The sequence below is a fragment of the Embiotoca jacksoni genome, unplaced genomic scaffold, assembly GCF_022577435.1.
Source record: "Embiotoca jacksoni isolate LCO1_2020_lvr unplaced genomic scaffold, fEmbJac1.0.p SCAF_8, whole genome shotgun sequence".
NCBI lineage: Eukaryota > Metazoa > Chordata > Actinopteri > Embiotocidae > Embiotoca > Embiotoca jacksoni.
In genome coordinates, this window is record NW_027185436.1 from 9,180,537 (window position 1) to 9,200,226 (window position 19,690).

The window sequence follows — 19,690 nt, forward strand, 5'->3', positions numbered from 1 at the left end:
CCCAGGAGCTGCTGACCCAGTTCTACAGCACCATAATACAGTCCGTTCTCTGCACCACCATCATCGTCTGGTTTGGCTCGGCCAACAAACGGCACCGGAACAGACTACAACGGACAGTCAGGACGGCAGAGAAAATCATCGGTGCCGACTTGCCCTCCATTCAGGAGTTATACACATCCAGGGTCAGGAAATGGGCCGGTAGCATCTCTGCAGATCCATCCCACCCTGGACACCCTCTGTTTCAGCTCCTCCACTCTGGGAGGCGCTACAGAGCACTGCGCGCCAAAACCCCTAGAAACAAAAAAACGTTTTTACCTGCTGGCCATCACTCTGCTCAACACATAACATCTTCAACATCACTGGACGTTTTGCACTACAACCAACCGCATCAGCACCATTTGCACTACGTGCAATTGCACCATTGTTTATACATGTATATATTTGTTTCTTAGCTGTATATATGTCCATTTATGTTTTATATGTCTATTTATGTCTGTCTGTTATTGCTTTTTGCACACTGACAGAGAAGCTACAACCGGAGTCAAATTCCCTGTATGTGTAAACATACCTGGCCAATGAAGCTGATTCTGAGCTTCTGAGCTATACAGTGGAGATGTTATAGCCCTAGCGTCCTTCTACCTGAAAAGGAGGGGAGTCTGGGCCAAAATGAGTGTAAATATAAGAAACAAAGAATATGGCAATACACAATTTTCACTTGTTTGGGAATGTGTGTTTCATGGATCTTACACTTAAGTTGCATGCAAAACATGTTAAAAGACATTTGCTGCGCCTGTCAAAACTGATTACAAATGTGTTTCTTAAATGTGTTTAACTTTGACCCATAAATCCTTTAGTGATGAATCTTTTTTATAAAGCTGCATTAAAACTGTTCTGACATGAAAGCTCAAATATATATTAAAAAAAAGACATTTAAAAAAATGTAAAAACAGTGCAAAATGTAGCAAAAAGGCTATAAAGCCAGCAGAGCACAGACAAAAAGCCACTGTGAAAGTTAATGTGGCTGAAAGTGAACAGAATTTATTTGCATGTGAAAAAACTGGGCACGAACAGCACTGGACTGAAAACTACAGAATGACTGTGTGCACACGTGTGTGTTTTTAGGTTCACTTCTCCACGCCAGGAAATAACCTTACACTCTTTACCCTTCCCATTTCATTTGGAAAGTCACCCGACACACTCCACCAGACACGGGGACACACACACACACACACACACACACACACACACACACACACCACACACACACACACTACCCCACCCTTTGACACACACTCATGATGCCTTCATGCATGCATGCATACTGGCTTCAGTGACTCCCTGCAGTCAACCTCCTTCTGCTCACAAACAGCCCCTCCTTTTTCCTTTTTCTCTCTCCAATAACTGACTCCTCCCCAGTTCCCCCCTCCCATGACACACACACACACACACACACACACACACACACACACACACACACACACACACACACACACACACACACACAGAATGTTGCCTAGCCCTAAGCTGACCCGTTGTGTGTACTGACGTCACACACTAGACAAGGGGAGGCATCATTCCAGACAGACACACACACACACACACACACACACACACACACACACACACACACACACACACACACACACACACACACACACACACACACACACACACACACAGGCCCCAGCAGAGGGGGAAGCTGCATTCCAGCACAGGCACACAGACACACAAACACACATCACCACGCCTGGCGGTGGGAAGCATGGGGAGCGCTCAGCTGTAGCAGGGAGGCGGGGAGGAGGAGAGGACGTTGTGGGGAGGCAAAGAGGGGAGTTTCGGAGGAGGGAGGAGGGAGCGATGGCTCTGAGCCAGTGTTCCTCTGAGCTCAGCACTTCCCCTTTCAGCTCCAGCCAGCCGCCAGTTTGCGTAACGCAGCCCATGCAGCCGTGCTGGCTGGTGTTTAACCCCTTCCTTCCTGGAGTCACTGAGGTCACACTCGCTGTTCTCTGTTTGCCGGTGCATGCTACTTCCTGGCGTAAAGCCTCCTCCTGCCCAGCATCCCCTAACATCCCCCAACATCCTCCGGCTCATGCTGTCCCGTTATAGCACTGAGCATACTGGCCCACTACTCATACTTCTACAGTATTACCTGACACAGATTGAAGCAGATACACACACATGTACAACCACAACCTTCTAAATCACACCTTTTTTTTTTTTTTTTTTTCATTGTAGTGGCTGAGCAGCATCTCTATTTGAAGACAAAGGCAATCCAACCACTGAGATCCACACCCATTAACTGGCCATTACAGAACAATTATCATTGCCACAAGCAAATATGTAGCTGACCGAGCAACCGCTCTTAACACAGATTTCTTTGGATGATGATAGTACAAAGAGCAAAGCTTGTGTAATGTGGCACAGGTATAGTATTCAGCGGTATAATTGTCGACCTCTAGGAGCGTATGTAGGCCAAAGTGTCCACTCTACGCGCAGAGATGTGAGGCCTTGTACATCAGATGTTTACCCCCCCGCCCCTCTAATAACCCCAGTAAAAAGTGTCATAGCTCACACTAACCACAGCGGACACAGTCCACCGTGGCGGGATGGGCAGAGTGGGGGTGTGTGGGAGTTGGACGAGGGAGGAGGGAAGGTTCTCACATTTAATATCACTTGACACGCGTCATCCAGCATCTCTCAAACAGCCGCTGAGCCTGTGTCAAAGCCGCAGCCCTGTCGAAGATGCTGCGCACACGTGTACAGGACGCACCTTGTGTACACACACGCGCGCGCGCGCGCACACACACACACACACACACACACACACACACACACACACACAAAACAAAGGCACCCCAAAGACAAATACTTCAGCCACCTGGCACTGTGATCGACGGGCTGTTGCCGAGAACGGGAACAACCGGGATGAAGGCAAGTGAGGCAAAGAGGAGACAGGGAAGGAGGGGGAGCAAGAGAAAGGTTGACTATGTCTCTGCTGAATCGAGGTGGTCGATTCGCCTGCCTGCGGGCTATTCCTGTAAATATTGACGTTGATGTTAGCACCACTCTCTTAAGGATAAGCTATAAAGCAAGGGGGTTAGATTTACTCTGTGCAAACTGTAAGCATCTGAAATCACACGCTACGCCTGGCCTTCTCCGAGTGTGCTGAGGGGAAACGATGAGAAACTTTCAGGGTGAAGAGCTGCAACCACATGAGGGCACCGAGCTCTCCCGGTAGGTTTACAGCTCCCTCCTCTCCCTCGCTAGATGGTTAAGGTTTTCACTCTCAAGCTAAAAGAAGGCAGCTGACATCAAAACCTTCAGAGAAACCCCTATTTCCCAGAAACGGCTCTCGTTTCATGTAAATAGCTGCCTTTCATGGCTACATTGAGATAAATTGCACCCTGCTGGACAAGAGGGAGACAATATTCACCCTTAGAGCCTCTTTTGTTGACATCTGCATGCGTTGCCATGACAACACATGTCTGACCCAGCATGAGTCTGTATCTACGTGTGTGTGTGTGTGTGTGTGTGTGTGTGTGTGTGTGTGTGTGTGTGTGTGTGTGTGTGTGTGTGTGTTTGCATTCAGGGCTTGTGTTTGTGGGGGCACACACACCGTGCATACATGTGGGCAAACACGAGCACGAGAGCAAAAAGCGGGCAGGTCGGCACACAGAAACAAAAACACAAACACCTCTCTCGTTCTTTGTCAAACACACAAAAAAAAACAAGCAACGGCTGCACAAAAAGTTCACAAAAAAAATAACACACGAGCATGACCAAAACACAGATTCGGGGGGGAGACCTGCCTCCATCTAAACCAGGTCTTTGTGGGAGGCTGCAGGCAGAGAAGTTTATTACTAATCACATTAAAAAGGGAAAAAACGACTGTGACAACACCTTTTCCAAAAAAAAACCTCCAGAGGATCGCATGTGTCCAGTCGACAGGGAATTAATCTGCTAGAGGAATGCAGCGATGCTTGAATTCATTTTAAGTAAGGGGGGGGAACGCAATCCTCCAATGGGATCACTATGGCTCCACAGACAGCAGTCTCCATCCTCTAACTTTGTAAAGGAATTACTGTGATTGTCTGTCCACTCTAAGCATCTCCAGACTGTTTGATCAAATTTGCTCAAATTAGCATTTTCATAGATGACAGAAGAACAATCATATCCGTGTGCAATTATGCTGATTATGTCTCTTCAGAGACTTGTGAACTGAAGGACTATGTCACCTCTGAGACCGCATGAAACAAAGGCCAACTTCTTTGTTTATATTTTACTGTGTCTTTGCACTTTAAGATCCTCATTAGGTTCATTTGGGATGCCAGGCCGCTGAAGGAGGTGAAGGACATGGGGTGGGGGGTGGGTTTGATTGGGGATGGATGGGGGTGTGTTGGGATCAACTGAGGGGGGCACTTGCCCATCACCACAGTGAGGACACAGGAGGTTGAGGGTCTGAATATTAATCATAAGGATAGAAAAGAATATGTGTGCATGTGTGAGAGAATCCCCTCCCGTGGGCAAGTCAGCATTCACCCATAAAGTAGGTCAGTGAAATTTGCCCAAATTAGGTCAGTGGCAGTCAATGGGTGCCATCCTGAACAAGAGGAAGAATGAAAGGGGGACAGAGAAAGAGAGAGGGAGAGAGAGTGAGAGAGAGAGAGAGAGAGAGGCTATAAGGTCAGGAGAGCAGAACCAAGCGGCTTACTTCCTCTTAGCTTTTACACTTAGTTAATTACTGCTGTGCTGGTCCATACAAAACACACACATAGGAGGGGAAAAAAAAAAAAAAAAAAAGAGAGCCTCAGAGTGAGGAGCCAAAGCTACCCCAAAAGCATGAGAGAGTTCTTTACAACTTCAACCCGTCACTATTTCTCTCCTCAAACACCCCTGGTATCAGAATCAGTGCGCATCAAAAGCCCGTTTTGATTGAAAACGTTTCTGAAAAGCAGTCCGATTCGGTTACAGTGCTTAGGTCTGATTATTTTAGCACCCCTCCTCCCCTGCACTCTACCCCCTCTAGCTGTTTGGATGGTAGCTTCTTTGTCAGATGCCTCTGTTTCTTCAAGCTTTTTTTCCCCTCCCTATTTTGATGATTCCCACATCGGGAGAAGGGGTTGTTGCCGATAAATGGCGGAACACAGGGACCTTTGAAGTCTGCGGCACATTGCGATTCGCTTTCATCGTCGCGCATCTGTCAGTCAACAAGAGAAAACGTGACTCTAAAGGAAACTTTTGCTGCTTCCCACTCCCCCCAATTTCCTCACGCATACACACAAAATCAAAACACAGCAACAAAAAAAAATGACAACAAAGAAAGCAAGAATGAAAAAGGTTGTAATGGGCATTAGACAGGCAGGAATGAGCTGAATAATAATCCGTGAATAGAAAGTTGCAAGGTTCTCCACAGACGATTCTGACGATTGTTTCAGCTAGTGCACACTGACTCTGTTCCTTCCTGCCTCGGCTTCATTGGCCCACTTCCATTCAAAGGGAATATGCATCCCACTGTGCACTCTGAACCTTACTCTGTCAGCCCTCAGTCACTCTTTTCAGAGCCGTTGGGTGTCAGATAGGAGGAAGCGCACTGACATGTGTCTTCTGTGGGCAACGTCTGTTCAGAGCGCTGGCGGAACCTGGGCCTGCACCTAAATCACACAAGCATGCATCCTCGCTCTGACAGCCGCAGAGAGGGAGGGGAGGAGGGTTGGGCGGGGGGGGGGGGGGACGACGACAAAGTCTCCCTTCCCTGGGCAGCGATCAAACTCCAGCCCCCGGCTTGCCTGGAGATGTGACAAGGCCCACTTCCTCTTTCGCTGCTTCCCTCCACCCCATCCTCCCGCTGCTGCCAATCATGTGTCATATGCTTCACACTCTCGCACGACGCACGCTTTGGTGTGCCAAGCTTATGTGTCGGCGCTGAGGCTGAGCCTGTCGACACAAGTTAAAGAGATGCACAGAAATGGGAGTGGAGGAGACAAAGAGACACACGGGAAGTCAGAGAGCGTCGCAGGTGTCGAGCCAGAAACGGCCGAATGTACGAGCCGAGCGTGGCTCGGAGTAAAGCGAGCCACAATGAGTTACAGTGACTAGCGTTACTAGCCAGAGAGAGAGAGACGCCTGGCTACAGAGGCTGGGTATAGGAGCCAGAGAACTGAACTGCAGCCAACCTGGATGAGGCCTCAGTCCAGATACGTTGGGACAGTACCAGGGGCCCCACTACAGCCTGTCAGAGCAGGGAGGAGGGGGGAGCAATGTGAATTAGCAAGAAATACAGAGTGAAAAAACAGAAAATGAGAAAGATAGAGGGCAGGCTTGCAGGCAAAACAGAAGGACAGAGAGAGAAAGAAGGGTTTTGAGGCTTTTCAACTCCAAAGTGGGATGGAGGGGGATGGTTGGAGGGAACCGCTGAGAGTCAGGCAGGGCTGGAGCCGAGGCTCAGAGGCAGGGCCAGGGCTGAGCTGGGGCTGCTGAGAGAGGAGCCAGGGCTAGAGGCCAGAGGAGGGAGGGAGGGAGGGAGGGAGGGAGGGACGGAGAGATGTGGGGGCTGAGAATAGGAGGAGGCTGTGGCAGAGCCGGGGCCGGGGCCGCGGCCAGAGCCAGGGGCCCCAGCTTTAGATTTAGTCAGCTGTTCCCCTGGCCAGCAGCTGGAAGGATGCAGAGAGAGAAAGGGAGGGGACGTAGCAAGGGAAGACAGCACGGAGACTTCATGGGAGAATTTGAACTGGGAAGCGGAAAGTGAGAGGAGATGGAGAGGAATAAGAGAGGAAAAAAACAGCACAGCGATAGAGAGGTAAAGGAGAAAGAAGAGCGAAGGGGGAGAGGGTGGTGGTTTGGAAAGAGGACAGTGGAAAAGCCATTAGATTCCTATGAGAGAGAAAACAGCGCTGAGAGCAGACACACTGACAGAAGGTGGTTATGGCTCACTGGCTTCGCAACCACTCTTCTCTTCCTCCCTTACTGGTCCTCCTGCTCCCTCGTTTCTTTCTCCCCTCCCTCCTTCCCTTCCTCCATCCATCCGTCCATCCGTCCATCCTCCTCCTCCTCCTTCCGTCACTAGTTTGCTATTCGCTGGCTACCTCCTTCTCAACCACTTTGTGCTTCACCAACAGCCCTGCTATTCATTACGCACGACCTGCAGGCATGACCCTAAACACGCACCGAGATCCCAAACAGGTGCCCCGCACACACACGCACACACACACGCACACACACACACACACACACACGCGCACACACACGCACACGCACACACAGCAGCAGCAGCAGCAGCAGAGGGATCGCACATAACTGGAGGGGGAGGATACACAGGGAGTGTAGACAGAAGGGCTGAAGTGAGAAGAGAGAGCTCTCTGTGGCTGCCCGAGAAGCACTGCAGGAGGAACAACAAGGAACGAAAGAAAACACCGAAAGCAGGACAAACAACGATGTAATTAAAGCAGAGCGCGTACACGCTTTGTTTTCATAAAAGAGGCGAAATGAGATTTGGAGTCGGGTGATTGAGAACGTGGGGCAAGGGTTTGCCATGGGGCAAGCCGCCGCTGCTAGCGAAGCACTTTACAGCCTATTATATTCCATTCAGATGGACCAGGCGTCTGGGATGAAAGCATTTAGTCTGTGCCTTAGTGAGTGACTCAGCACTTGAAACCTTCTCAGGTGGACCCCCCCCATAACTACACAATGCATATCAATGAAGTGGCCCACTCACTCCCACGCCTCTGCCTCTTTTTTTTTTTCCTCCTCATCCTCATCCTCCTCCACCTACGCCACCTTTTTCCTCCTCAACCTTTCCCACCTCCTTATGGAAACACTCTCTGCTGTTTATTGTTGGAGTGAACTAATTCCACCTGCTCTCCGACAGAAGTGACTTGATTGGGACAGCGTCCGATAAAGCAGGAAATAAGAGGAGGGGCGGGGGGGGGGAATGAATGGGAGTGGCGTGCTTCAAAAATAAACAAAAAGTCTAACAAATACATCACCGTGCACATTTTTTTGGACTGCATTTTCTTTTGTGACTTTTGCTCAAAATTATAGGGAGGCACATCTGCCGTGGCTGCAAAAGCCGTCCCACCTCCACTCCTTCCTTTTCCTCTCATTTAGTGTTGACATGGTAGACAGCACCCGCTCTTCCCCCTCCTCCTTCTTTTGCATCCTTTCCATCACTCTCCTGTCTCTCCACAGCTCCACCTCCACCCATTTGCCCTTTCCTCTCCGGTCTACCTCCGCGCCGCGCCGCTCCATCCCCTTCCTCTCCTCCCCTCGGTAGTGGTTAATGGCACAGGGATCCAGCGTGGAATATAGATCAGTGTGAGATGGATGGGGCACCAGGAGCTCCGGCCAGTCCCGTAGGTCCCAGACCAAAGATTAACTAAATATTAGCTGACAGGAAGAGAGAGAGGCAGGGACACAGCTGCAGCTGCTAGTGCCACTGCCGGCAGAACAAACGACAGAGACCGTTTTTAACCCCCTTTGCTTCTGGGAGAGAGAGAGAGACAGAGAGACAGACACGTGAGATAAACACACAAGAGATGCAAAAAAAAAATACACACAACGTGCCGGGGCAAACATACAGCCATGAACACGCACATACGATCAGAGGCAGCCTGGGAGAAGAAGTCCACTAATCACATTCTCTCCTCCCCCTCTCTGCCCTGCCAAGGCGGACGGCGAGGGGGGGGGAAAAAGGAATAAATCTTTATTAGGCAATGTGTCCCTGCTTTATCGATCTCTTCGCTCCTTCCCTCCCCTTCCTCCCTCTCCATCCCCTATCTTACTCTCTCCTCTTTTGTTATTTTAGGCGTGTGTCTGCCATCCGGTTCAATTGAGTCAGGGTGTACATCAGAGAGGACCATTACCCGTGTCTCCCTGGGCTGGGCTGTCACTGGCTGTGAGGGGGGTGGGGGGTAGACGGGGTGAGGTGATGTAGCCACCCAGCAGGGACAGCGACTCAGCTAAGAGCTAGCCAGGGAGACAGATAGCAGGGTTTTGGGTGACAATGCAGACAGACAGGGGAGGCAGTAACAGAAAGTGGCGGACGGTCAACCTCAAAAATGACAAATAACAACAACGGTAGGTTCGCGTATACACACGAGCCCTGTGTGAGCAGAGCACGGTGCTGACACAATTGATTTATGGTAGTAATTTCCACTTTCGCCACTAACGATAAAAAATGGTTACTACCTTTTACAGCGAAGGCCTTACAATGAAGTACCCAAAAATACAAATTTAGTATAAATTGAAATTGAAACCCAGCAAGTACAACACTGGAAAACAGTCCAGTGACTTCACCGGTGTAGTAAACATGCCAAAAGAACATTGTTCAAGATATTTGATGCACTCAATTGAGATCAGTGGCTTATAAATAAAAGCTAACGATACCACGTGAATATCTGAAAAGCAGAGGAAATTTCAAACCCTAAAAATTTTTTTCAGGATGTTACTCTATATGGAAAATATCAAAATGAGGATCATTAGAGAGAAAGACACTGCAGCAAATACGCCAAGTCCTGTTTCTCTCATTATTCCAGGCAGTGATAAATAGAGAGCTTCTAAATGTAGAAACAGTGATAGCCCCTGAGGTCTGGATGCAGACTGCTATAGCACCGAGCACAACACGGGGAGCAGAAGTTAGCCGTAGCCAGCTAGCCTTCTTTTGGGAGTCTGGACACAGGAAGCACCGTGGAAACATGCTCTATCTAGATAGGAGCAGAGTAAATACAGCATGAGTTTCTATTGCTTGGGAAATAAAACTGGAAAATCGAGAAGGGGGGGGGGGGACAGAGACCATAAGAGCTAATAAACACAAGGAGGGAATGGATGAAACAGAAAGAGGATAAGCAGGGGCAAGGAGTGAAGAAAATAAGATGACAAAAAGATGAAGGGCAGAAGTGAGGCAAGAAAATAACCAAGCAAGCAAAGAAATGAGCAAGGAAGAGAACGAAAGAAGTCCTTCAAGACGACACTCTTTAGAAGGGCAAACTAAATTCCACAGTCAGTTGAAAGCCTTCCTCTGCTTCCCTTTGAATCTCTCTCATTCTCTCTCTTTGTTTGTCTCTGTCTCTCATGCCTGGAGAGCCTTTCTTGAGCTATTCAGCCCTGCTCTGCCACAGAGCAATGAATGCATGTCTCACATGCCACACAGCCACGACATCGTTGGGCCGGGCACAGCCAAAGGCACCTTGCACTCTCAGGACCTCCTCCTCCACATAGCTCACATGGCACTTGAGCCTGACGGGCAAGAAGGGAGAAGAGGGCTCACCTCCGCCTCCCTCTCAATCTGGCTCCAATTCCCGATTGTTCCACAAAAGGACAACAAGCCTGGGCATATTCTTTGTCCTCTCTCAGGCTGATCTCTCAGGTGAGAAATTGCTTATTGGGAAGTGCAAAGGACACACGCACTCATTCAATCAAGCAGGCAATCTTTTCCTTTGGTCAGGTGCTATTTATCGGAAAACAATAATGTGAGCATGAGCCTGTCTTTCATGCAGAGCAATCAGCCACTGGAGGGACAGTCCGACCAGATTGACCTCTGACTTTACGTAAATCCCTAGGGGTCAAGTAAAGAGGTCAGCGTTGGGACAGCTCAATGATGGGGGAGGGACCAGTCAATGAGTGAACACCTCTTGTCAGTGTGTGTTTGCGCAGCAGGGGTCAGGGGCAGGTAAACCCTCATCTTCTGCCATTGTTTATTCTAAGGCGCCTCAGTCACTGGCGCCCCGGCGCTGTGAAGCGAGTGTGTGTCTTCAAGCATACGTACAAGTGTGTGTGCGTGCAAGAGCGGCAATGAGATAGGGTGGAAATGATGACAGACTGGAATGTCATCCACCCTCTTATCATTAACATGCCTCACCTTTATTCAGCCTGACACACAGGGCCATAAACACACTCACACCGAGCCATTAACACACAATGTCACAAACACACAAGCTCACATTCACACACAGATAAAAACGAGCTAAAAGAATCTGCCTTTACACACAAAGCTGTGAAAGTATTTGGAGGAGCGTATGTTCAGGAAGCAGCTTGACGAGGTAAACCCACCCAACAGTCTTTCACAGTCGCACCGAGTCAAAGTTGGTTCGTCAAAACAAAAGATTATCCACGGTGTCTGTTTGATCAGCAAGCTGCGGCTAGTTAGTTTAATATTGATCAACATATTGTGATGAAACACACAAGCGCTGCCAGCAAAAGTCAAGATATTCTCAGCTATAAACTGCTTTCGCTTGGGAGAGGCCAAAACGATTGTCCTTAATCTGGGACAACAGCAGGTAACCTTCTACTCTCTACACAAAGTATACAGTGATTACACATACAAATGTGCACATGCACACACACAAAAATCGTTTGTAGCCCCTGGGCTGATCCAAAGCTGTTTGGCTTCTGGGGGAAAACAGCTGTTGACCAAACTGCACAGAGAGGCTCTGTTCTGTGGCAACACTGAAAGCATGTGTGCAGTCTATAACACACATTATCATACTGTGTTCATGTGTATACATACAAGGCACACACACATACATATATTTGTATACACTGAACACTCCACTGCAGTAAGCAGAGTCTTGGACTGCTTTGTGCTTATTTCAGCAGCCCATTGGTGCAAAGAGGAATTCATTAAAAAAAAAAAAAAAAAAAAAAAAAGTGAAAGGGAGAATCAGATAGGAGAACGCTGAGTGCTGCATTCCCCTGTTGTTATTATTGCCAAATCGAAGAGAGAAGGGCGGCTGGTAATAAAAGTCATTAAATGAAATAGAAAAAATGTCTTTTAATAGGGCCTTGTCATTGTGGATTTAGTAGCCCTTCTATCGCCTGCATCCTGTGCTTCATTCCCTGTACTGACGGAGAGGAGAGAGGGGCAGAAGCTCTGTGGACAGAGGACTGGATTCCTAGACAGAGTCAGCCAGCCGAGGAGCTGTGCTGACGCACACCCAGCAGCCACAGTCTGGGACAGGAGACAAGTCAGGCTGGAACGGGGACTGGGGCAGACGTTACGGAGCTCATGCTGGAACTTTATTACTTTAGCTGGTTTATTTTAACAAGGACCAATGCACGCTGATCTCGTGCATTGAGACCTCTCTGAAAATGTGCCAGCGCTGGTGTGCATGGTGTGCAGGGTAATTTTGAAGAGAGGTCTTTGGGTCTGTCTGGTGATAGGCCTGGCAGTGTGGCAGGCGCAAGGCTGGGACTGGCAGTAGTGGTTTAAGGGGGACAGGGAGGAGACAGCTATGTCTGGGACCAGCAGTGGGACTCGGACAGAAGCTGGCTCCAGTGAGGAGGAGGGACTGGAAATAAGGCACACAGATCTTGGGTTTAGTACTGGAAATGTGAAGAGCAGGGGACCGTTATAGCTTGGTGTAGAGGATGGAACATGGCTGGATACAGGAAGTTATGGTCTGTGGTGGGAATAATCTATCTAGAGGCACATGTGCGTCTGGGAATGGGGTTGGTTCGAGTTTGGAGTCGAGTCAAGCTTTGGGACCTTGTGGAAAAATCTGACGCGCTGGGAACACGACAGAACTAGCAGAAGAACCAGTGGTCATCTATCACTCAATGGGTGCTGCATTGCATTGTGAGGGTTTACTTTATGGGTCCCGTCCTCGATGAGGCCACCCAGACTGAAAACTGTCTCCGACTGTTTGCAAGTGATCATAGGCGGAAATGCTTAAGCTGAAACTCATTATGAGCAGAATGAAAGTAATTACCACGTAAACCCTTTTCAGATTTACAGTGGATGCTACAGGCTTTCACTTTAGATGGGGAACAGTCAATTTTACTAGAAATGAGCATCATTTTTCTCGATTCTTTGCAACGCAGAAGCAATATTACGCAATAAAAATACTAATAATGAACTGGGAATATTAAAGGAGACGACCTTTTTCCATACAAACATTTACACCATCCCACTTTCACCGACACATATGCACGGACACACTCGCACACAAAGCGAGACTAAGCTACTGTGTTTCCATTACACACCAGCTGAAAGGTATCCTATCGTCTTTCCATTCAGCCAACATAATGGGACAAAGGCCTGGAATCTGCTTCTCCCAGTCTCTCAGATACACACAGTCAGAGAGCCTCCATGTCTCTTCACATGGATGCAGTCGCTGCCCCGTTCTCTCGCTCTCTCCCTCATGGACAGCCAGATGTTTACACTAGCTCTAGGCTCAGCCATGTTTCCATGACGATATAAGCCCAGGGTTAGTCACATGCCTAGGGGTAGACCCGAGGCACTGGATCCAGGATCATGGCGCCATCAACACTCTCACCTTGGAGCTTGGTGCAAAGACGACACCTGATCACCTGACTTTAAGATTTACCGTCACAGATTCCTCTCAAAAATTACCGTCACAGGTTCTCCTTGGCTAATTATTTGGACTAACATGAAACATTTGTGGGTACTATTTGTAATTTGTCAGCATTTCTTTAAGTCCAAAGTCACAAGCTGAGCCTCTTTACGACACCTCGGTTTCCCAGCTTACTCGGAAGCGTCCTGTCTCTCCGTCTTTGGCGGTAAGCATGTGGGCTCATTCTCGACGGGCATTGTAAAAAGATAAAGGAACTCTCTAACCTAACAGGAAAATAAAACCAGAGCCACCCACATGAAAAGAAACAGCCCACACACAAGCAGAAAGAATCAGCCCTCACCCACTGAAAAACACTGAGCTCAGTCTGACGCCGTCTTTGCAGACGACATGCTCATGCAAGATTTACGTTTCGCATCTTAAATTCTGCACCTTCACGGACTAAATGCTTGAAATGTCGATGTGGGTCCTCAAGAAGCCCTTTGAAAGGCCTTGTGAGCTCTCAGTTCAAAAAAAAAAAAGTGAAGAGGAACAAATTTGTGCATGCACGAGTATGTTCTTGCACAAACAAGCTCACGGTTACTTCAACTTTGTAAGTGGCACAGATTTCTCCTTGGCACTACTGTGCGCAAACAGTTTTTGTTCCATCAGCCAGCCCCTTTGTTTTGTTGGTATATTGTTGTAAATTATGACTGATATTGCTGTAGTTCTACCTAAACGCTAAGAAACAACATGTGGTTCTACAGCGACTCTATTAACACACCCAAAGTGAGCCTTTAAGGAGCTATACATAAGAATTAGAGGAGTCTGTGTTATGATTTTCTCCATCTGTGTTACAAAAAGGTAAAAAAAAATAAATACAAAAAAAAAGAAGCAGGGAACCACCCGCCTGGTTGTTGTTTCACCGTTTCATTGACATCATGATAAAAAGTGGGTGAGAGAGAGTAGATGACGCAGAAACCTAATTAAGATTCTCCAGAGCGTGAACAAATTAACCTGAGTTATGAGCATGCAGAAGCAAAAGACAGACACACACATATGCACAAGCAAACACACACCAATTTGTCTCTGAAATAGGTGGAGCAGAGGAGGATGACATTCACACTCAAACAGGCATGACTGCCACGGACATTCAGTGATATTTTAGGCCGGGGAAAGGCAAAATATTACAGGCTATCAAGTCCAACGACACTACCACGGAAAATACACCAAAAATAGTCTCCTGGGTATCTGCTTTCATTCAAGTCCAATTTCAAGTGTGTCCGCCTCATCACTCAGATTTGGAGCAGCAGCATGATACAATGACATGTGAAAAATTTGCCTAACAAGGAGAGCTGGATAAATAGGCTGTAGCATGTATGCTAATGACATTGCAGAGAGCGACATATGCCAGGCATCAGTATGTCACTCCTTGGGGACATGGGGCTTACGGTAACAGGATAGTAAAAGAGTGAGGTGAGGTGGTGTGTGTGTTTGTGTGTGTTTGTGTTGTGGTTATGTTGGTTTTTTTTGTTGTTGTTTTTTTTACCTCCTAGCACAAAGCCCAGGAGGTAGACAGGGTGGTAGGGTGGGGGAAGTTTAGAAATATAAGTACAAGGGGGTCAAAAGTAGGAGGAGTGGGACAGTGTATGTTATGAATAAATGAGAGAGGAGGGGATGAACTTGACCCAGACTGGAGGACTAAAACAGGAAGGAGGGTAATGAAGTGCAAACATGCTTTGTCATGCCATGTTAGAGCCATAGGATTAGAATTCTATAATTAGAGGACGGGGCACCATAATACTAGCCTTTCTTTCAGCACGATGAGCTGCTAGAGTCTAAATTACACAAGGGGACCGGGGAACAGATGCTGTGATCAGGACAGGCAGGTCTGGAAGTTTTCGAAACCAGTAAATGATGCTCAATTACCACACTGCATAGTCTAGTCTGATTGACAAGCTAAAGAAAACTGAAACTTGGCACGGCGGTGAGATTTACTGATATTTCTGTGATCGGCTCGTGACAATGTAATTTTTATGACAGACAGCTGCTGTTATGGGACTGATTTTCAAATCAGCATGCGTATTTAATCTTCTTCATTTGCGGGTTTTAATGTATTGTTACACACAGGACCTTTTCATGCAGGTTGAGGTGAGGTATGTGTTCAGCGGCTGACAAATTCATCTGTGATTCGACAGTGGAAAAATAGAGTCCAAGAGGGCTGAAGCTGGATGGTTATAACACCGCCATACCCGAGGAGCAGTGGACTGCTAGATGATCCTTGCATTCATATCTGAATATTTATCTGGAAGTCTGGCAGTGGAACAGATGAGCTCGCATGGGAGAGAGAACAACCCATCCATCTCACTCTCTGCCGTTTTCTGCGCTTCATTCTTTACTTTCGTACATCCTCCTTCTCTTGCAATCACCATTTCAATGCTTCTTTCCTCTTTTGCATTTTCCACCCACATTTTCCCTCAAGGCTTCCCCTCTTTTTCTTGATATCGGCCGATCTATTGCTCTTCCCCTTAAACGCCGTCCCCCCTATCCATTCCCTCCGTAGCACTGATGTATGGAAAGTGATGGAGGAAGAAGAAGAAGAAGAAGAAGGAGAAAAAAATGAAAAAGCGTGTGATTAATGTCTTTGAGAAAAAGATAAATAATCACAGGAGACTGGGGGCTGGTAGTTGGCCTTAGGGGAGTAAATATGGAGAGTTTTATAGCTTCTCACTTGGGAGAGATAGGGAGGTGGAGGAGGAGGAGGGAGGGGAAGGAGAGGAATAAAGCGACAGCAGATCCATTCAAGTATATTAGCTTTTCCCCCCCCCATACACAATAACCTCAGCATCTATTCTATTGCACTACTGTCTTTCATCATCAACACTGAATCCCATCCCACTGACAGCAGACACACACATGCGCAAGAAGCGACACAAAGCCATGCATGCATGCTTGTGTGCACACACACCCTCACGAGCCACCCTGCACTTTTTTTTTTTTTTCCAGGCCAGACCCACTGTATGTGTTTGATGGGCCAACACATGTGGTGTGTGATGTGGCTGACAGCCCCCTCCCATGCTGCCCTGCTTTTAAGCCCTCATCCTCTAGTGGCTGCCTGTCCCCTGGAGTAGATTGCATCTTTTATTTATCATTTTCTCTTCCTTGGCTTTATCTTCTCCAGCTAGAAAAAAAAAAAAAAAAAAAAAAATTCTGGGGCGAAAATTGCAATCAGCATAACATGCCGTCCTCCTGCTGTGTACTCGCCTGTCATTCCCCACTCTCTGTGAGCATGCAGGATGAGACTGACAGCCCATGCCGACGAAGACACGCACACATACTCAGACCCATGTACAATCCCCCTCTGTGTTTATCACCCTCCCCCCCCCCCCCACACACACACACACTGACACACATTCTATCTCTTTCACACACACAGAAGCATGGGCACAGAAAATGACCCTTTTACCCCCATTTGTCGCTATTTCTGACTATTTTCCAAAGCACACGCACATTTCCTCACAGATGCCTCGCACTTTATTTGTATTTTACCTCGAGCTGAATGTTTAGCTTCCTGAAGCCCCAAAAGAGAGTGCACATAAATGAGCCTAATGCTGGGGAATCTGGTAAACAGGCCAGAGAGGGAGGGAGAGCTGCCTGCCTGTCTGCCTGCTCCATGGCTACTATTGTGCACTGCACATTCTCTGAGCCCACAAGAGCTGAAGCCATCTCTCCACACAGATTCTTTGGAAGGATAGTAAGCCAAGAAGTGAGAGAGAGGAAGAGGGAACAAGGGAGAGAAATAGAGAGAGGGTGAGGGAGGGAGGGAGGAGGAGGAGGAGGAGGAAGATCATGCATAAAATCTTGTTTGCAGAATGCATTAAGATTCAGATGAACTGGGGAGGGTAATGGGATTAGAATCCTGAACCGTTTCCAAGGGTGGGGAGTCGGATTGACAGCTGAGTCTATTGCACTGACGAATGCAGCGAAATATTGTGGCTCTGGCAAAGGCAGCCAGCCAGCCAGGCAGGCAGGCAGGCAGGGAAGCAGGCAGGCAGGCAGGCAGGGGGTTGCTGAGCCTACAGCACCTCTGTTTACTCCAAGCTTTACCACAAATAATGCAGCTGATGGGGGGGGTGGGGGGAGGGAATACATCTTCGCCTTTACAATGTGCATACAGCTTGGGCTTTAAGTGAATATTGGGAAGGCAGGAGAAAAGCTTCAGTCCGTGTCACAAAGGTGTTTGGCAAACAAAATAGAAGCACTGTGGCTTTAAATCACCGTCCCTCCCACCCCTTCTAAATATCGTCTATTTAGCCAGCGGTGAAAAGATATAGGGGGCTTTTGTCTGCGTACCCATTGGTGGGGGCACAGAGAGCTGGAAAGACACAAAAATAGGAACAAAGTGCTAAGCTTCCATTTGGGATGGCTGTGGGCCATTCAATGCGCGCAGCTCAGTGGGTAAAAACAAGGAGAAGTGGGCTACTATTACGGGCTTATCTGAAAATAGGCTATTCTCACACAGCTATAGGGTAGTCTGGTGTGGAAATACCCTGCATTGTTTATAATAGACCGGGCTGTGGACGGCTAGCGCAAGCCCTTTAAAAAAGTCTGGCACGGTTCCACAGAGCGAGCGAGAGGTTTTGTTGATTACAGGCTGCTTTTCCTGCATTATTGTAACGTTTATAGTCCACTCACCGACTTGCAATACGTTGTCCACCCAGCCACCCTCCAGCAGAGTGACACCCCGTAGGAAAGGCAGCTGGGTCTCGTCATTATTGTCCCCGCTAGTTCCACTTTCCTCTCCCCCGGCGTTGAAAGAGGAATACATACAGATCTCCTTCTCGCTTCTCGGGAATGACCAATATACGATCCTCCGCTGGACGGGCTCCGGGATCCTCTCGAACCGCTCCTCCACCCTCTGGAACGGCCACTTCTCCGCGACTCTGCGTGCCGCGATGTCGAGCAGCGACTCCGGGTTGTGCGTTTTCCCACTCCCCGACCCTCCCGGAGCGGACCCCGCACCGCCACACAGGACTCCTCCAGCCCGCTGCCCCTGCCTGCACGCCGGGTTGTAGCCGGGCCGGCAGCAGAGCCGCTTGGCTGGGGGCTGCTGGACTCGCTCGGCCATGATCGCACCGCTTCCAACCTGAAGCGCAGTTCCTCTCCGATCATATAAACGGGATAAGGAAGAGAAAAGGGCAATCTCGCACCGATTGTTTGCCGTACATGGAGAGACTGCCCTTATTTGGGAAGGTAGGCGGCGCCTGCGAGTTCCGTGAAGTCCTTTGTGTTGTCAAAGTAACCGGGATGGGCGGGATTCTGGAGCGCTGCCAGCGCACGAGTGGCGCTATAAAAGGAACTGGAGGCGGAATTCCCGAACGTCGGCAAATCCTTTGTGAAGCCGTTCGGGAGCGCGAGGGCGGAGCCCCGGCGGCCGACGGCCTTTGAAGTTTCCTTCTTATTTGAGTTTAAAGGCGGGGACTTAATCCAGGGGCGGCCTCGCAGTTTCCCACAGGGGTAAAAGGGGGCAAGAAAACTGACTTTTTTTTTTTTCTTTTTTTTTTTTTTCTTCCTTTGGAGCCTGAGCTACCACCCCGGGCTCTAGCTTCTTCAATAACAACTTGATGGTTGTTTTCGCTGCTTATGTCCAAAAGGACTCGCTCGGCTGTCAAAGAGAGAGAAAGGCCGTGGGAGGAGGAATATGAAGATATGAAGCTGGACACCCTTGTCCTCTGTAGTCAACATCAGTCATTTTCGGTCAGCTGTTTGGCTGTCGATGCTTACAGCCTATGGACGATTAATCAAAACAGTCTTGACAGACAAGCTCGCTCTCTTTATTTTTTTTTAAAGGAGCCTGCCGCAGATTTTGTACAATGAAGATCAAGTCAGCTGAAATTGTGTGGGGCACTCAGCCTGGAAAACAGTTCTGTGGCTTTTGGGGGGGAGCTCCGGGATGAATGAGAAAATAACCCTGACAGGAGCCTTGATTGAGACATTCAGTTTTTCATTAGAAAGCTTGATGTCCCTATAAAGTTGCTTTATGTAAAGTGTAGGGTGAGCATATATGTAGACTAGTGCTTTTGTAGTTTGACCCATACTTTAGACTTTCAATCCACATATGTAGACCTGATCCTTTGAGTTTGTCCAGTTTTGTTTTTTTTAGGCTTCCGTCTTAATGAAAGTGTGAATCCTAAAGGCTGCAATACTCCTTTAAGGGCTCTGCATGCCACCATGTTTTCTTCTCTTTACTCACTCCAGCAGTTGACTCTATCAATTTGCAACAGAAAAAAGATGTTGGAAATTCCTCATGGTCTGGCCAGACCTAGTCTTTTTTTTTTTTTTTCTTATAACAATTATGACACATAAACCAGTGGAGCTGGTTAACTATAAATTGTGGTGCAGTCATT

The 19,690-nt window shown here is 48.1% G+C and overlaps 1 protein-coding gene across 1 annotated transcript in view; it reads right to left on the minus strand.

Annotated features, from left to right (window-relative positions):
* LOC138215781 (zinc finger SWIM domain-containing protein 6) overlaps window positions 1-18,523 on the minus strand; it is a 50,021-nt gene extending 31,498 nt beyond the window's left edge. Inside the window, exon 1 of the mRNA XM_069178162.1 lies at window positions 17,979-18,523. Coding sequence (XP_069034263.1) covers window positions 17,979-18,411 — 433 coding nt within the window. The 5' untranslated portion in view covers window positions 18,412-18,523. The remainder of the gene's footprint in view (window positions 1-17,978) is intronic.
* Between the last annotated feature and the right edge of the window lie 1,167 nt (window positions 18,524-19,690).